Raw genomic sequence first — 18,854 nt, forward strand, 5'->3', positions numbered from 1 at the left:
ACTACATTTCTAATTGAAGGTATTTGCTAAAATTAGTATTATTATTACACCTACTACATATTGTGATAGGATCTTGTAGATGGGAATACCCCTTTAATCTTCAATACTTACATATAAGATTATTTTTTCCATGTACATTCTGAGGCTTTAAGTGTGGGAAAGCTTGGTAATTTAAGTTTTGTATCAAGAATATGAGCCTGAATTAGAGATGTGAGAGGGATGTTGTTGTTGAGGTACAGTGAGTACGGAAAGCATTCAGACCCCTTTAGATTTTTCACACTCTGTTTCATTGCAGCCATTTGGTAAATTCAAAAAAGTTCATTTTTTCACATTAATGTACACTCTGCATCTCATCTTGTCTGAAAAAACCACAGAAATGTAGAAATTTTTGCAAATTATTAAAGAAAAACTGAAATATCACATGGTCATAAGTATTCAGACCCTTTGCTCAGTATTAAGTCTTCTTGGGAATGATGCAACAAGTTTTTCACACCTGGATTTGGAGATCCTCTGCCATTCTTCCTTGCAGATCCTCTCCAGTTCCGTCAGGTTGGATGGTGAACGTTGGTGGACCGCAATTTTCAGGTCTCTCCAGAGATGCTTAATTGGGTTTAGGTCAGTGCTCTGGCTGGGCCAGTCAAGAATGGTCACTGAGTTGTTCTGAAGCCACTCCTTTGTTATTTTAGCTGCGTACTTAGAGTTATTGTCTTGTTGGAAGGTGAACCTTCGACCAAGTCTGAGGTCCAGAGCAATCTGGAAGAGGTTTTCATCCAGGATATCTCTGTACTTTGCCGCATTCATGTTTCCTTCAATGATAACCAGTTGTCCTGTCCCTGCAGCTGAAAAACACCCCCATAGCATGATGCTGCCACCTCCATGATTCACTGTTGGGATTGTATTGGTCAGGTGATGAACAGTGCCTGTTTTTCTCCACACATACAGCTTAGAATTATCACCAAAAAGGTCTATCTTAGTCTCATCAGACCAGAGAATCTTATTTCTCATAGTCTGGGAGTCCTTCATGTGTTTTTTTAGCAAACTCAATGTGGGCTTTCATATGTCTTGCACTGAGGAGAGGCTTCCGTCGGGCCACTCTGCCATAAATGCCCAACTGGTGGAGGGCTGCAGTGATAGTTGACTTTGTGGAACTTTCACCCATCTCCCTACTGCATTTCTGGAGCTCAGCCACAGTGATCTTCTTTACCTCTCTCACCAAGGCTCTTCTCCCACGATTGCTTAGTTTGGCTGGACGACCTGGTCTAGGAAGACTTCTGGTGGTCCCAAACTTCTTCCATTTAAGGATTATAGAGGCCGCTGTGCTCTTAGAAATCGTGAGTACTGAAGAAATTCTTCTGTAACCTTGGCCAGATGTGTGCCTTGCCACAATTCTGTCTCTGAGCTCCTTGGTCAGCTCCCTTGACCTCATGATTCTCATTTGGTCTGACATGCACTGTGAGCTGTGAGGTCTTATATACACAGGTGTGTGCCTTTCCAAATCAAGTCCTATCAGTTCAATTAAACACAGCTGGACTCCAATGAATGAGTAGAATCATCTCAAAGAGGATCACTTGGAAATGAACATCATGTGACTTAAATAGGAGTGTCTGAGCAAAGGGTCTGAATACTGATGACCATGTGATATTTCAGTTTTTCTTTTTTTATAAATATGCAAAAAAATCTACATTTCTACTTTTTCAGTCAAGATGGGTTGCAGAGTGTACATTAATGAAAAAAAAATTTCATTGTTTGAATTTACCAAATGGTTGCAATGAAACAAAGAGTGAAAAATTTAAAGGGGTCTGAATCCTTTCCATACCCACTGTATGTCTCTTTTTCTAACCAGCCTGACTTCTATGATTGAAGAAACCATTTTTGTGTCTGGTTTATTAAATTAGTTTGTTGCATGTTTCTGACAGAAGTTGGAATGTGACTGTGTTTCTTTATTGGATTTATTACTCCTGCCTTCTTTCTAATATTCGAAGAATTAAAAATATGCTGGAAACTTTGTTTTCAAATTTGGGAGTTTTATTGCTTGATAATTTAGTTTCTTGGAATCCAACTATGGTACAGTTATATGTTGCTGCCTCTTTCTAGGCGTGAAATCTCTATTGTGTTCTATTTAGTCCTCTAACATTTACTGAGAGGATATAAAGGCTCATCTTTAAGCTTTTCGGGGACAGGAGTAATCACACCAGACAATATACTTAAAGATAGATTTTGGATTCCAACCTGTGGGAGGAAAAAAGAAGAAAGAATAAACAATACAACATTAAGAACATCTTATTGTAACGTACATTTGATCTAGGCCTAGTCCGCCTACAAGATTCCTGGGAGGTCTTCTGGTGTATACTGTTCCTTGGGGTGACCTCCGTAGGGGTAAATTTCTGGCAAACAGGGCCACGACAACCCAAACTTTCTGTGGTCTAGGTAGAGAAGTAAAGTTACCTTAATTCAGGAGAAGACTTTTGTAGCAGAGTGTCCAGGATAATAAGGAAGTTGTTTTTAGTCATTCTCTTCTGCATTCCTTTGGTCACCCTTGGGAAGATGAAAGCTTTAGGAAATTGTGGATAAATTTGTGTCCTTCGGCACTGCAATGTTGACTCATCTGTATAGGATGCCATTCTGACAAAGTGTAGAGGTAAGTTCTTTAAAAGATTTTCTTTGTTGACGAATTTCCTTTGAGAAATCAAGGAAAATCTTAATCCCATTGAATGGTGGAAGGAGAGCTTTATTTACTTTCATGTAGGACATGAGTTGGTCCTAGATATGGTAAAAATTAAAGGTACCTTCACACTAAGCGACGCTGCAGCGATACAGACAACTATGCCGATCGCTGCAGCGTAGCTGTTTAGTCGCTGTGTGGTCGCTGGAGAGCTGTCACACAGACGGCTCTCCAGCGACCAACGATGCCGAAGTCCCCTGGTAACCAGGGTAAACATCGGGTTACTAAGCGCAGGGCCGCGCTTAGTAACCCGATGTTTACCCTGGTTACCAGCGTTAATGTAAAAAAAAAAAAAACACATACTCACATTCCGGTGCCCGGCGTCCGCTTCCCTGCACTCCTCCTGCATCCTGTGTCTGCACTGTGTGAGCGCCGGCAGTACAGAGCACAGCGGTGACGTCACTGCTGTGCTCTGCTTTCACTTTACGGCCGGCGCTCACAGTCAGTGTGGGAAGCAGACGGCGAGGGACGTGTGACAGACAGCAGAGGGTGAGTATGTACTGTTTGTTTTTTTTACATTTACAATGGTAACCAGGGTAAACATCGGGTTACTAAGCTCGGCCCTGCGCTTAGTAACCCGATATTTACCCTGGTTACCACTGTAAAACATCGCTGGCATCGTTGCTTTGGCTGTCAAACACGACGATACACGCCGATCTGACGACCAAATAAAGTTCTGAACTTTCAGCAACGACCAGCGATATCACAGCAGGATCCAGATCGCTGCTGCGTGTCAAACACAACGAGATCGCTATCCAGGACGCTGCAACGTCACGGATCGCTATCGTTATCGTTGCAAAGTCGGTTAGTGTGAAGGTACCTTAAGTCTTAAGGTACCTTCACACTAAACGACTTTGCAACGAGAACGACAACGATCCGTGACGTTGCAGCATCCTGGATAGCGATATCGTTGTGTTTGACACGCAGCAGCGATCTGGATCCCGCTGTGATATCGCTGGTTGTTGCTGAAAGTCCAGAACTTTATTTGGTCGTCAGATCGGCGTGTATCGTCGTGTTTGACAGCAAAAGCAACGATGCCAGCAATGTTTTACACTGGTAACCAGGGTAAATATCGGGTTACTAAGCGCAGGGCCGCGCTTAGTAACCCGATATTTACCCTGGTTACCATTGTAAAAGTAAAAAAAAAAACACTACATACTCACCCTCTGATGTCTGTCACATCCCCCGGCGTCCGCGCTGCTGCTCAGAGCTTCCTGCACTGAATGTGTCAGTGCCGGCCGTAAAGCAAAGCACAGCGGTGACATCACCGCTGTGCTTTAGGGCCGGCGCTTACACAGTGCAGGGAAGCTGAAGGCGAGGGACGCGACAGACACGGCAATGTAAGTATGTAGTGTTTGTTTTTTTTTACATTTACACTGGTAACCAGGGTAAACATCGGGTTACTAAGCGCGGCCCTGCCCTTAGTAACCCGATGTTTACCCTGGTTACCCGGGGACTTCGGCATCGTTGGTCGCTGGAGAGCTGTCTGTGTGACAGCTCTCCAGCGACCACACAGCGACGCTGCAGCGATCGGCATCGTTGTCAATATCGCTGCAGCGTCGCTTAATGTGACGGTACTTTTACTTTAACATCTCTTGTTAAATCTTTCGCCACAATGCCAGGCTCAGTTAATCTGTGAGCCCGGTCTAGCAGGGCTTTCTTTATCAGATTCTTGGTGAATTGAGGTAAGATAGATTCAGGCATGCCTCTGAGCTTGAAATTATTCCTCCTGCTCCTGTTCTATATCTCTGTGATTTTCGTTTTTAGTTTTGTGACTTCTTTTTGTGACTTCAGTTGGTCAAACTTCTTGGTGAGATTTTTTTCTAGGGTATTGTTAAGTGCCACCATAATATCATTGATGCTTGTTGCATCCAGAGTGGAACCAGAGTTGTTTCGATCTGATTCGGAGTTCCCCTTTAAATGTGCTGGAATTGTTTCAGGAGAGACTGTAAGGTCCAGTCTGGGCTTTCACTTATATGGGGAATGTGATTCCCTGTCTTCATCATGTTCTGGGTCATTTATTGACTCATCCTTGTCAGAAAATATAACAGGAGAGTTTTGATCATGGCTCCTTTCATGCACTCACCGTCACTCTCACGAGTCTTTCTTTTAATGCTTTTACTTACAATTGGTGAGTCTGCCTCTTCATCGGTGGAGGATGGGGAAGTTTTTTGTGGATCTCTGCAGATTAGTCGCTGGCATAGATGGGGCATCTAGTATTGCAGGCCGCAGGTAGGAAATGTGGTCTGGCAAAGGCAGCCTACTAGAGGCTGAGGCTTTGTTGTGGCCTAGTTCTTTTGCAGTGTTGTTGGCGGAGACCCAGCACCTTTATCCTTCTTCCTGGATTTACTCATACCGGTGCCTGGAGTGTTCTGGAGCAGGATGGGCTTGGGTGTGGGTGGAAGTTATGCTTTTTAGGACACTTTTAGTCTCTTTTTATGGGCTGAGCTGTGGAGCCTCAGCACAGAGCAAAACCATTCAGTAGCACGTCAAAGTACGTCCCTCACAGAAAACAGTTTGGATTAGGTTATGTTCATATCACATTGGAAAGGAGTCCAAAATGTCATACGTTTACTCATTGAGGTTATCAGTGTTGTTGGGGAATATCTGAATGTTTGAGCCATGAGCGGCCAACAAAACCTGGTCTGAACATAGCCTTAGTTTCTCTTTACATTATCACGATTTGCCATTGGATCAAGGTTTTGGTATGACAACAAGAACAGTTTATTATTTTTAAGACTCCCAATAACAACCTGACTCCCATTTATAAAAGGAACCTGTCATGTCAGAAAATGCTATTTATCTGCAGATGTAGGGACAGTCTGCATGTGAATAGCATCAAAACCATGCCTGGCTGCTTTATTGGAGCAGCGGCTGCAGGGCGAAAATAAACTTCTGTCCTCCTTGTAGCTGCTCGCTTCCTGTCAGAGTGGCATGCAGGGAGCGGTTACAATCACCTCTCACTATACAGTGAGGGCTCTAAAATCAATCGCCAGCATTTTGATTGAACCTATCAAATGATCACCCTTATAAACCCAGCTTACTAAATAAATTACGTTTCTGCCTTTTGTCAGAGGCATGTGTCTGAAATATTTCCTGACGCAAAGCCTCAAGTAGAAATCTCTAATGTATGCCACTAAAAAGAAAAACTACAGTAGCCAATATCACCATAGTCAACTCATTATAGGAAATGGTATAGCCAGTTTGATTGACTTCTGAGCAAACGCAGTGTAAATGTCGCCTTATATGACTGAAATGTGCCACTGGATGTATTCTGTTACTTCTGCTCTGATTAATACAGAACCATCATAAGCACAGAGACAAACAGATGAGAGAGGAATTCCCTTCTCTTGAGAGGTATATCCCTAAGCTTTATAAAGATAGCAGCCCAATCAGTTGTATTGGGATTAGCCTAAATTCCTGCAATACTTTTCCTGTCTTGTTAGCTGTTTGTCTTCTCGAAGCTGAGGAATGACAGAGTTGCAGAATAGCTTTTATTGCTTATTATTTTATATTCTACTAAAAGTCAGAAAATTGATGTTGTTGTTAATCACATTATCTTTCCCCCTACTTTTCTACAACATGCATACATCTACAGTGATCTGTGTGATCTTACTGAAGATAAAACAGTGGTTCTCCGTAAGGCTATGTTCACACATTAGTACATTACGTTTTTGCAGCTTTTTTTTTTTTTTGCTGGTTTTTTATGCTAATTTTCAGCTGTGTTTCACAGTATCAGCAAAGACTGTGTTATTTCAGAAGTCTCATGCACACACCTTGTTTTTTTTCCTGATTGTTTTGTCAAAGAGCTGCGTTTTTGCGAAATGCAGAATGTCAGGTCTTTCAGTGTTTTTCACCCTTTGAAAGCAATGGATGGTGCAAAATGGTGCAAAAACAGGAGGTATCAGGTTTTGCTGCGTTTTTGATGCCAAAACCTAATGAAGTTGAATCAAATAATTTTTTGTATACACTAAACTTTATCAGCATCTACAAGAGACAAATGTGCCCTGACCAAAACGCAGGAATAAAAACGCAGCAAATCCTTCTTTTTGTAAGCAGCTTTAATAAAAACACAACAAAAACTCAAGGTGTGAACATTAGAGAATGTGTTTTATGTAGGGAAGAAAGGTAAATTAGTGTTATGGTTCTGTGTATACATCTTTTTCAGACGGGTCCACTCCACTTCAGTCTCCTAAAATGGTTAAAAGAAGTGCCCTGACCATCCTTCAGATGCTGAGATGCCAAAAAAGACACTTCAAGAAAAATATCACTGGCATTACCTGAAGCCTCTTCTTCTTGCAAAATGTAGTGGGAAGGACCGGATTTAAAAGCCGTCTAGTGCATATTCCCTTAAAGGGGGTTGGTCAGTCTTAAGCTACAAGTCTGCAGTCACTCTATTTGACTGCAAACTTGTGAATCCTCAAATCGCGCACTGCGAGCTATGAGGATTTTCCAGTGTCGCAAGCGGGAAGTCATGTGATCTCAAATATGCAATATGCATCCTCCTGCCACATTCCCACTAGATGGGCATGGCCTCACTCAATGCAAGTGCAGTCTAGTCGGAATGTGGCAGGCTGTATGCATATCGCATACTTGCGGTCACATGACTGCTACCCCTGGCATCAGAGAGTCTTCACAGCGTGAAATGTACGCAATGTGAGGATTTACAAGTCTGCAGTCACATAGACTGGACAATCCCTTTCAATATGAAAACTGATTTAATAATGTTACAAAGTTCAGTTTCCATCCAAGGAAGCTCCATTGAACACCAGGAATTACGTTAGTTAGGGAAAATGAAGCAGAACAGTCTCAATTCACTCGTTATACCTGGAATATACTTAGATACTTAGTATTTTGTATTGAATGAAATCAATGATATGCTTTCCCCTCGCACTGATTACACTGGTCAACGCAATTTTTCTGGCAAAAGGTTTTAAAAACATATTTTAAGTCAATTTTGGCTGCTGATTACGAATATGAACTCCGTTTTTGGCTATCACATCAGGATTTCGAGATATTTTCAATTTTTGATGAAAATTACTCCTATCTAATGTTTTATGATAAAAACACATGATTTTCGGTACTACATTTTGTATATTTTTTAATCAAGGAACAGCAAAGATTACAAAGTCTATGTACAGCAAATCAAATATACTTACAGAATTAAACTACAAAATATAAAAACACACATATATGGCACACAGATGAATGTCAAATGGCAGTTATTTGAACTTTCTTTTCTTGGCTGATCTGTGATGTACAGCTTCTGGGTTGTCTCTCATCAAGCTCCAGCAATAGTCAGCCATCATATATGAGTCCCACCGGCCTTGATACCGTTCTTCCATTGTTTTAATGTCCTGATGATAACGCTCCCCTTGTTCCTCGCTCACATCCCCAAGGTTCTCTGGAAAAAAGTCCAAATGGCTGTGTAAATAGTGAATCTTGATACTCATTCTACATCCAAGATTTCGCAGACTCATTAGTAGCTCTTCCACAATCTCTTCATAGTTGTCGGCTTTCTTATTCCCTAGAAAATTCTGCACCATATTACAAAATGCATTCCAAGCTCTTCGGTCTCATTCATTGATGTGATAATATTTGGGTCTCATAAGTGTTCTTATTTGAGGTCCATCAAATATTCCAGCCTTTTTCTTCTCTTCACTAAGACCAGGAAAAGTTGAACATATATAGTTAAAGCATTCTCCACTGTGATTGAGAGCTTTGACGAACTGCTTCATCAATCCAAGTTTTATGTGTAAGGGAGGAAAGACAATGTCCTTCCTATCCACTAGAGGATCATGGATGACACTCTTATCGCCAGATGCCAAACTGTCGCTGAGGCCATTCAGTTTTCACCCAATGCTCTGCTGTAGCTCTACTGTCCCAGTAGCACAGAAAACAAGGGTGTTATCATAACAAATGGGAATTATGCATGTTCAAAGAAAACAAAGATATTCTCACATTTATTGGGAGACTAAATGAAAACTAAATTTACCTTAGTGAACCGTATATACCGGCACTTTTCATACACTACTTATATTTATCATGGAATTCTTGAAAATGGGCTATATACCTGTAGCGCAAAAACATGATGTGATAGAGAAATTAGAAGATCAGATTTGAATTCAGCACCCTCAAATTAGTCTAAAACTGTTCTTAAAGTCCATGCCAGAAATTTTTTTTAATCACACTCAGTCCATGGAGTGCTGCTCCTCCCTACACAGTAAGGGTGGGGTCACACTAGAGAGTTTTACGGACGTATGAGAGGCGCAAAAACAACGCATTGCACACGGACCAATGATTCTCTATGGGGCAGCTCCCATCAGCCGTATATTTCGCAGCCGTGTTTTACGGGAGTAGAAAATCGCAGCATGCTGCGTTTGTCAGTGTATTGAAAATACGATAACACACGGGCAATCAGTGTGACTTGAGCGAAATACGCAGCGGTGTTCTATAGAAAAACCGGTAATTCAGCGTGGTGTACAGTAAAATCACACTGACAGGTTAGAATAGAATAGAGCAAATAAATGTCTACATATTGTATAGGTATATATATATGTCATTGAGACACACATATATATATATATTTATATTTCATACAGATCTAAAAACTGGCGTAGGCTCAGGCGCAATTTTCTCCGCCAGAGTGGGAAAGCCAGTGACTGAGGGCAGATATTAATAGCCTAGAGAGGGACCATGGTTATTGCCACCCCCCCCCACCCCCCCGGCTAAAAAACATCTGCCCCCAGCCACCCCAGAAAAGGCACATCTGTAAGATGCGCCTATTCTGGCACTTGGCCACTCTCTTCCCACTCCCATTACCGGCTTTTAAGCTATCTAGCGCTGTATGAAATATAAATATATATCTACTATATAATTGTCTAAGGGTCACTTCCGTCTGTCTGTCCTTCTGTCTGTCTGTCTGTCACGGATATTCATTGGTCGCGGCCTCTGTCTGTCATGGAAATCCAAGTCGCTGATTGGTCTCGCCAGCTGCCTGTCATGGCTGCCGCAACCAATCAGCGACGGCCACAGTCCGATTAGTCCCTCCCTACTCCCCTGCAGTCAGTGCCCGGAGCCCGCTCCATACTCCCCGCAGTCAGTGCCCGCTCCATACTCCCCTCCAGTCACCGTTAACACAGGGTTAATGCCAGTGGTAACGGACCGCGTTATGCCGCGGGTAACTTACTCCGTTACCGCCGCTATTAACCCTGTGTGACCAAGTTTTTACTATTGATGCTGCCTATGGAGCATCAATAGTAAAAAGACCTAATGTTAAAAATAATTTAAAAAAACCTGCTATTCTCACCTTCCATAGTCCGACGATGTGCAATATACTACTTGGCTGTGCTATATACTACGTGAATGTGCAATATAGTACGTGGCTGTGCTATATACTACGTGGCTGGGTAATATACTATGTGGCTGGGCAATATACTACGTGTCTGTGCTATGTACTATGTGGCTGGGCAATATACTACATGTCTGTGCTATATACTACGTGTCTGTGCTATATACTACGTGTCTGTGCTATATACTACGTGTCTGTGCTATATACTACGTGGCTGGGCAATATACTACGTGTCTGTGCTATATACTACGTGTCTGTGCTATATACTACGTGTCTGTGCTATATACTGCGTGTCTGTGGTATATACTACGTGGCTGGGCAATATACTACATGTCTGTGCTATATACTACGTGTCTGCTATATATTACGTGTCTGTGCTATATACTACGTGGCTGGGCAATATACTACGTGTCTGCTATATACTATGTGTCTATGCTATATACTACGTGGCTTGGCAATATGCTACGTGTCTGTGCCATATACTACGTGTCTGTGCTATATACTACGTGGCTGGGCAATATACTACGTGTCTGTGCTATATACTACGTGTCTGTGCTATATACTACGTGACTGGGCAATATACTACGTGTCTGTGCTATATACTGCGTGTCTGTGCTATATACTACGTGGCTGGGCAATATACTACGTGTCTGTGCTATATACTACGTGTCTGCTATATATTAATGTGTCTGTGCTATATACTACGTGGCTGGGCAATATACTACGTGTCTGCTATATACTATGTGTCTATGCTATATACTACATGGCTTGGCAATATGCTACGTGTCTGTGCTATATACTACGTCTCTGTGCTATATACTACGTGGCTGGGCAATATACTATGTGGCTGGGCAATATACTACATGTCTGTGCTATTACTACGTGTCTGCAATATACCACGTGGCGTGGCAATATACTACGTGGCTGGGCAATATACTACGTGGCTGGGCAATATACTACGTAGCTGTGCAATATACTATGTGTCTGCAATATACTACGTGGCTGGGCAATATACTATGGCTGGGCAATATACTACGTGGCTGCAATATACTACGTGGCTGGGCAATATACTATGTGGCTGGGCAATATACTACGTGGCTGGGCAATATACTACGTGGGCTGTGCTATATACTACGTGGGCTGTGTTATATGCTACTTGGCTGTGCTATCTTTCTCTGCTGTATCTCTGCATCATGAATCGTGGTATGTGTTAAAGAGGGGGGCCCACTGAGACTCTTTGGCCTGGGGCCCTCAAAAACCTGGAGTCAGCCCTGGCTTCACTGATTGGTCAAGCCCGGCTGCGAACAATTAGCGACAGGCGCAGTCCGCCCGCGAATTGGTGCGGAATTTGAACCACTAATTGGTCGCGGCCAGGCCGGCTGAATCCTGTGTATAAATTGCATTATTCTGAAAACTTCATAAATAAACTACATACATATTCTAGAATACCCGATGCGTTAGAATCGAGCCACCATCTAGTATATATATATATATATATATATATATATATATATATATATATATGTGTGTGTGTGTGTCTCACTGACATATATATATATAAATATATATACATACATATATATATATATATATATATATATATATATATATATATATATATATATATATATATATATATATATATGTTTTCACGAATATTTGAGCCCATGGATCCATTCTATGTCCATTTTGCAAGCCGGCAAGAAAATATCGCATCCTCGCATTGAATACGGATCACTGTTCAGGAACTTTTCTGTGTATTACGCCTGTAAAAAACAGATCGTATTTCCCTACGCTAAGTGTGACGCCGGCCTAACTGTGTGTTAGTTATACATATAGTTCACAAATTAAAAGCCTAATTTGGTATCCACATATCCATGATAACCCATTCAATATACAATACTTGCATGATGATCAGTTTATATTAGAATCAGACTGTGGCTTAAACTTTTTTTGTGATTTATTCCACTATTGCATTTTATCTGCATTTTACAGAAAATGGTTCTTAAAAAAATCTACAGCTCATCCTTCAAAAAGAAACTCAAGGCTTCACATGACTGTATCCATGGAAAAAATAAAAAGGTTATTTCCAATCAAGTGTAAACACAAAAAGTGTGCCACTAGTCAGGGGTTAATGCAAGAAAAGGACCAAAATAATGCACCAGCTCTTTTAAATGTCTACCAAAAAAATGACCATTTCAGCTTGTTATTTTGTTTTCTTTTTTCTATTTTTGTGTTTATTTAACCCTTATAATATTGCAAAATATATACTAATACATTGATTTTTTTCCTGTTACTTCCATTAGGACAAAGATCGTGGCAACCACGTCAGAGAAGATGACACCAAGTTTCCAATCTGTTATTGAAAAGCTTATAACCAATAGTAATCCTTATGTAAAATTTATTATCCCTTCAAACCTGCATGTCATATAACCATATAAATGATATAACCATAGCAACACAGAAGGAGCAACATGATAAATAATAGTAAAATATGCAAATTTTATTACATATGCTGATAAAAGTTAATATACATAAATACAGTGAAAAAAACAGCAGGAATGGTATACTCCCTGTCATAGATGGAACATGCAAACAGTGACAGAAATACTAAGTGATCAGAGCATTATATCCTACTAAAATAAATGATCAAATAGCACTATGAACCTCGACGCACGTTTCACCGTCTCTGCAGTTTCGTCAGGAGCAAGTGGAAGTATCTGCTTGTTCCTGTTACATGAAATGATTGTTAAAAAAAAATGCAAGAATTAAAGTGTATCTGACAGTTTACCTAAAAGTATGGTCTTGCTGCCCCTACAAGGAACCGGTCACCAGGTTAGGCCGATAGGAGATTACTCACCTGCGGGTGGTCCGGTCCGGGGAGTGTCACTCTTCTTGGTCCGGCGCCTCCCATCTTCTTGCGATGCCGCCCTCCTGCTTGCTTTGTATGGATGGTGTGTCTCCTTGGCACCATGCTCCTGCGCAGGCGCACTTCTCTGCCCTGTTGAGGGCAGAGCAAAGTACTGTAATGCGCAGGCGTTGGGAAAGGTCAAAGATCCCCGGCGCATGCGCACTGCAGTACTTTGTTCTGTCCTCAACAGGGCACAAAAGTACACCTGTGCAGGAGCGCTGTGCCGAAGAGACTGTGTGGATGACGAAGGGATGCATCATCCACACGAAGCAAGTAGGAGGACGGGGATCGTAAGAAGATGGGAGGCACCGGACCAAGACCAGCGACACCCCTCGGACAGAACCACCCCACAAGTGAGCATAATAAAAGTTATTTTTCTTCTCTTTCAGGTCGGATTGGGGGCAGATATATAGCATTATAGAATGCTGTAGATAAGCCCTGATAGGCAGTGGCCGTATCTTATATAGGCCAAAACTGCTGACAGGTTCCCTTTAAGCCCCATAATGAATAATGAATGCTTTTGGTGGATAGCAGATTAATCTGTTCATGATTGTTTTGCTTTTTAAAATACTATTTATTCTTTGTGAGTGCATGATTTCCCTCCATAACGATTTTGCCAGCACTATAGGTCCTGGAACTGTCTTTCCTTCACTTACCAGAATACATTGTGCCTGGCATTGTCTAGTGGCTTACTTGCCCTGAAGATGAAGGCGTACTTCCCTAATATTCCACTATGTAGTTTGTCAGACAGGAGAGTAGGAGGGCGAGTGAGTGTCGGCTCCACTTCCTGTGAATTGCACTTGATCATAGGCTGTGAACAGCAAGTGAGACATCTGGTGGCTGACACTTTAGCGTTAAGGCCCCGTCTCACATAGCGAGATCGCTAGCGAGATCGCTGCTGAGTCACAAGTTTTGTGACGCAACAGCGACCTCCATAGCGATCTCGCTATGTGTGACACGTACCAGCGATCAGGCCCCTGCTGCGAGATCGCTGGTCGTGTCAGAATGGCCTGGACCTTTTTTTGGTCGTTGAGGCCCCGCTGACATCGCTGAATCGGTGTGTGTGACACCGATCCAGCGATGTCTTCACTGGTAACCAGGGTAAACATCGGGTTACTAAGCGCAGGGCCGCGCTTAGTAACCCGATGTTTACCCTGGTTACCAAAAAAAACAAACAGTACATACTCGCCTTTCGGTGTCCCTTGCCGTCTGCTTCCTGCTCTCACTGACTCCCGGCCGTACAGTGAGAAGTGAGAGCGCAGCAGTGACGTCACCGCTGCGCTCTGCTCTCACTGTACGGCGGCTCAGTCAGAGCAGGAAGCAGACGGCAAGGGACCTGGACACCGAAAGGCGAGTATGTACTGTTTGTTTTTTTTGGTAACCAGGGTAAACATCGGGTTACTAAGCGCGGCCCTGCGCTTAGTAACCCGATGTTTACCCTGGTTACCCGGGTGCTGCAGGGGGACTTCGGCATCGTTGAAGACAGTTTCAACGATGCCGAAGTCGTTCCCCTGATCGTTGGTCGCTGGGGAGAGCGGTCTGTGTGACAGCTCCCCAGCGACCACACAGCGACTTACCAACGATCACGGCCAGGTTATATCGCTGGTCGTGATCGTTGGTAAATCGCTTAGTGAGACGGGGCCTTTACACCCAAGGGTTTCTTGGCAAACTGCTAGATCTAATCAAAGTACTTCATAAAGCAAAACAATGTTATCAAGAAGTTCCATTCAAAATGTGTTTAAAATAGAATTTAAATTATAGACCTCAACCTGAAACGTCTATTTGAAAAGTATGATAAATGCTATGTAAGTTATATTACCCTTATAATTAATGCATGACAGTGAACAATAGACTGCAAACGTGACAAAACACATACTGAGATCCCCTAAGTGGACATTGTGAGGGAAATAGACTGTATGTACTTTTTAAGGCAGTGAGTAATAGATCCTACTTGTGTGATGGAATATAGTAAAATACCTTATGATATTTACATTACAGTCTTTGTAATATATGATATAATATACAATTTAAAAAATTATTAAAGGGAACTTGTCACTAGGGTTTTCGCCACCTAATCTGAGAGTATCATGATATAGAGACAGAGAGCGTGATTCCACGGATTTGTCACTTACTGGGCTGCTTGTTGTAGTTTTGATAAAATCACTGTTTTATCAGCAAGAGTTTATCACTAAAGAACTGGTACACCTGCTGCCATGTAGTGGACCATATTCATGATCTCATCTCCATATAACCCAGGCTCCACCAATGATTCAGAGCTTTTTGCCTATGCATAGTGTATACAGAAAGCTGTAAATTATTGGTGTCGCAGAGTTATATATTGCTCAGAATTGAGAGAACTGGTAGATCAGCAGATAAAACTGAGATTTTATAAAAACTACAGTTATGTTATTTACACCATTCATGAATTATTTTTTCAGTGATAGGCTATGTGCACACGTTGCGGATTTGCCTGTGGCAGAAAGCGCAGTTGAAAATCCTCGTTTTTTGCCTTTTTTGATGCGGATTTTCATGCGGATTTGTATGCGATTTTGTAAGCTAAATAAAGATCTATTATTTAGGAAAAAAAATAAAGAATTGCGATTTCATTTCATTGTCCAACCTCTTCTTTTACATACTTCATTGAAGAATAATGTTTACACACACAGATAGATAATACCAAGCCCGATGTTTAGTAATGAACATAATAAAATGGTACATAAACAGTTAAATAAAGACACACCAACACACACACAAAATCTGCGTTAGGCCGGGGTCACACTTGCGAGAAACTCGCACGAGTCTCGCACCTCAATACCCAGCACTGCCGCCAGGCACTCGGATCGGAGCATTCAGCTGTATAGAAATACATGCAGCTGCATACTCCGGTCCCAAGTGCCGGCGGCAGTGCCGGGTATTGAGGTGTGAGACTCGTGCGAGTTTCTCGCAAGTGTGACCCCGGCCTTAAACGCAATATCTGTTTAATTTCTTTAAAAAAATGGCGTGAGCTCCTGTGCAATTTTCCAAACCAGAGAGGGAAAGCCAGCAACTGGGGGCAGTGTTTATAGCCTGGTAAGGGGGTGATACCCATGGAGCTTCCCAGGCTAATAATATCAGCTCACGGGTGTATATTAAAATAGGGGGGCCCTCAAAAAAAATGAGGAGGGATCCCCCTATAATTAATAACCAGAAAGGGCTATGCAGAAAGCTGTGGGCTGATATTAATAGCTTAGGAAGGGGCCATAGATATTTCTCCCCCCCCCCCCCCCCCCCGATACAAACACCAGCTCTCAACCGCCCCAGAAATGGCACATTTCTAAGATGAGCCAATTCCGGCACTTAGCCTCTCTCTTCCCACTTGCCCTGTAGCAGTGGCAAGTGGGGTAATAGTTGTGGGGTTGCTGTCACCTTTGTATTGTAGGGTGACATTAATCCTGGCTTAGTAATGGAGAGGTGTCAATAAGACGCCTATCCATTACTAATCCTATAGTTGTTAAGGGGTTAAATAAAGACACAGCCAGAATAAAGTATTTTAATAACATAAAACACCACACAGGTTCCCATCTTTATTATACAGCTAATCCATGCAATGCCCTCGCTCTCCTGCAAAATAAAAATAAACCAACACAAATACTCCCTGTTCCGATGTAGTCCATTTAATGAGTGTCTTATGACGATCTCCCCTGTAAAACAGTGACATTCGGAGATGTGACCACTCTACAGGGCCTCCCGCGATGCAATGACAGGAGACAATGGCTCCTGCAGTGCATCACTGAAGAGGTCACTGGAGTTCGTGCTCTCATTTTACGGCTCCAGTGAGTGAGAATTTTCTCACACAGCGTTGCCAGTGACAGCAGGAACTCAGGTGACCTCTCTCCCGGCGCGGAGGGATACACTGCGGAGGATTACCTTCTGTCAGTGTTCTACAAGGGAGATTGTCGTGGGACACTTGTTATTAAATGGATTACATCGGAACAGGGAGTATACTGTTGGTTTATTTTATTTTTATTACAGAAGAACGAGGGCATTGGGGACTAGGTGTTTGGTGAGTATGTACTGTATGTTGTATGTATGTTTGTTTTTTTACAATTGAACACAGGCATCGTCTGATGGGAGTACTACTGTCCCAACATTGGCTAATGCTGTCACTGTTCCATGTGACAGCAGACATAGTCGGATGGGACTAGTAGTCCCATCGGACGATGCCTGCCTACACGCAGACACCCGCGCGCACACCCGCAGACACTTGCTCACGCACAGACACCCGCACACAGACACACACATCTTCTCCACACACACAGTCTCTGCCCACACACTCTTCCTCCTCCCTATCTGCAGCGTTTTTCGCACGCAACTCCGCAGCAAAACCGCAAATCGTTTTACACCTGCGGTTTTGCTGCGGATTTGACTGACTCAATGGAAGTCAATGGGTGCAGAAACGCTGCAGATCTGCAAAAAGAATTGACATGCTGCGGAAAATAAAACACTGCAAATCCGCGCAGATTTTACCACAGCATGTGCACAACAATTCTATATTTACCTTGACTAACACTGGTAGTGCACTACACTGCAGATTCAATGCAATTCAGTGCGTCCAAAAACCCTGTGGATCTGCATCAAAATCCGCAACGTCTGCACATAGCCTAAGAGGCTGCATTATTCTGGCCATTGCCATTAAAGTGTGTATTTGGTTAGCAGCCATGCTTAAGTAAGTGGTTCTTGTCAATATCCACACAATTGGTATGAAAAAGAAGGGGAAAAGGGGGTGGGAAGGAATATTCGCCATGTCTGGGAATAGCAAGCCTTCATCAAAAACATGCGGTGCACGGACTCCAGACCGGGAGGTGGGCAACTGTCAAAGAGAAAAAGGGAAGGAGTTCCAGCATCCGCCTTGATGTGTGAAATTAAAACATTTCTTTTAATTATGTTGATTAAAGTAATTAAAACAAATCCATGGTGATAAAAAAAGAGGTGGAATAGGGGCAGCAAACCATGGGGAGAGGGAAAAATTAACAAGGATACGGGTCTACTCATTTTGAGCTCAGAGCTCTTAGTGCTGTCTAAGCTCAGATCTTGATTTTAACAGCTCATTTACATATAAAATAACGTGGATTTCTCAGGAATAAGACGTCGGAGTACAGATATCAATGTATCACTTTATTCAGCTTCCTATGACCTACATGCCCATACACTGTAGATGCCTTGGAAGGGTTGATCTTTACTGATAGATTCCCTTTAACTAATCATTTGATTGGTCCTCCCTCTTTTTCTTCACTGTATTTTTTCATGTAGATATCTCGTTTTAAACATTTAATTGCTATGATCGGTCTTTTTCTCTTCTGTTTGTTAATCTGCAGGGAGATCAGCTGTCGGTAAAGGAGAGAGCAATAGAGCAGGGACCTAGTGACAGCCCTCAAAATGAAAATAAATATTTTGGCTGTAACAACACAGAACAACTGTTCAGCGTAAATAAGAGAATCCAATTTCATATACATTTACCCAGCACTTCACCCCAAAAAAAGAAAACACCTTTGTATTAGTTCTCGCCATATGTCACAGTGCCTAGCACAAACATAGCTGGAGAGGGGTGAAAATCGGCTCCTTCTCATTTGCCCACTAACCTGCAAAAATATTTTGAAGCCAGGAGTAAGCAGAGTGCAGCTTATATTGGTAGATGGATTTAGCCATGCTAGCCCATAACAACTGGGTGGCGTAAATGTGCCAGAAGGTCAAGAAGTCGTCTTGTACAAAGAGATTATTAATGATGATAAACATTATTATACAATTATAAAAGGTACCATATTATGGCCAAGAAAGGTAAAGGCAATCGGCATATCCAAAGAATAGAAATTTTATTACATAGGTATCAAACA

The 18,854-nt window shown here is 42.3% G+C and overlaps 1 protein-coding gene across 5 annotated transcripts in view; it reads left to right on the plus strand.

Annotated features, from left to right (window-relative positions):
• FAM120B (family with sequence similarity 120 member B) overlaps nucleotides 1-12,743 on the plus strand; it is a 197,824-nt gene extending 185,081 nt beyond the window's left edge. For all 5 annotated transcript variants that reach the window (XM_077283228.1, XM_077283231.1, XM_077283230.1 and 2 more), the window contains one exon: nucleotides 12,380-12,743. In XM_077283228.1, coding sequence (XP_077139343.1) covers nucleotides 12,380-12,414 — 35 coding nt within the window. In that variant the 3' untranslated portion in view covers nucleotides 12,415-12,743. The remainder of the gene's footprint in view (nucleotides 1-12,379) is intronic.
• The last annotated feature ends 6,111 nt before the right edge of the window (nucleotides 12,744-18,854 follow it).

The sequence above is a fragment of the Ranitomeya variabilis genome, chromosome 2 (assembly GCF_051348905.1).
Source record: "Ranitomeya variabilis isolate aRanVar5 chromosome 2, aRanVar5.hap1, whole genome shotgun sequence".
Lineage (NCBI taxonomy): Eukaryota > Metazoa > Chordata > Amphibia > Anura > Dendrobatidae > Ranitomeya > Ranitomeya variabilis.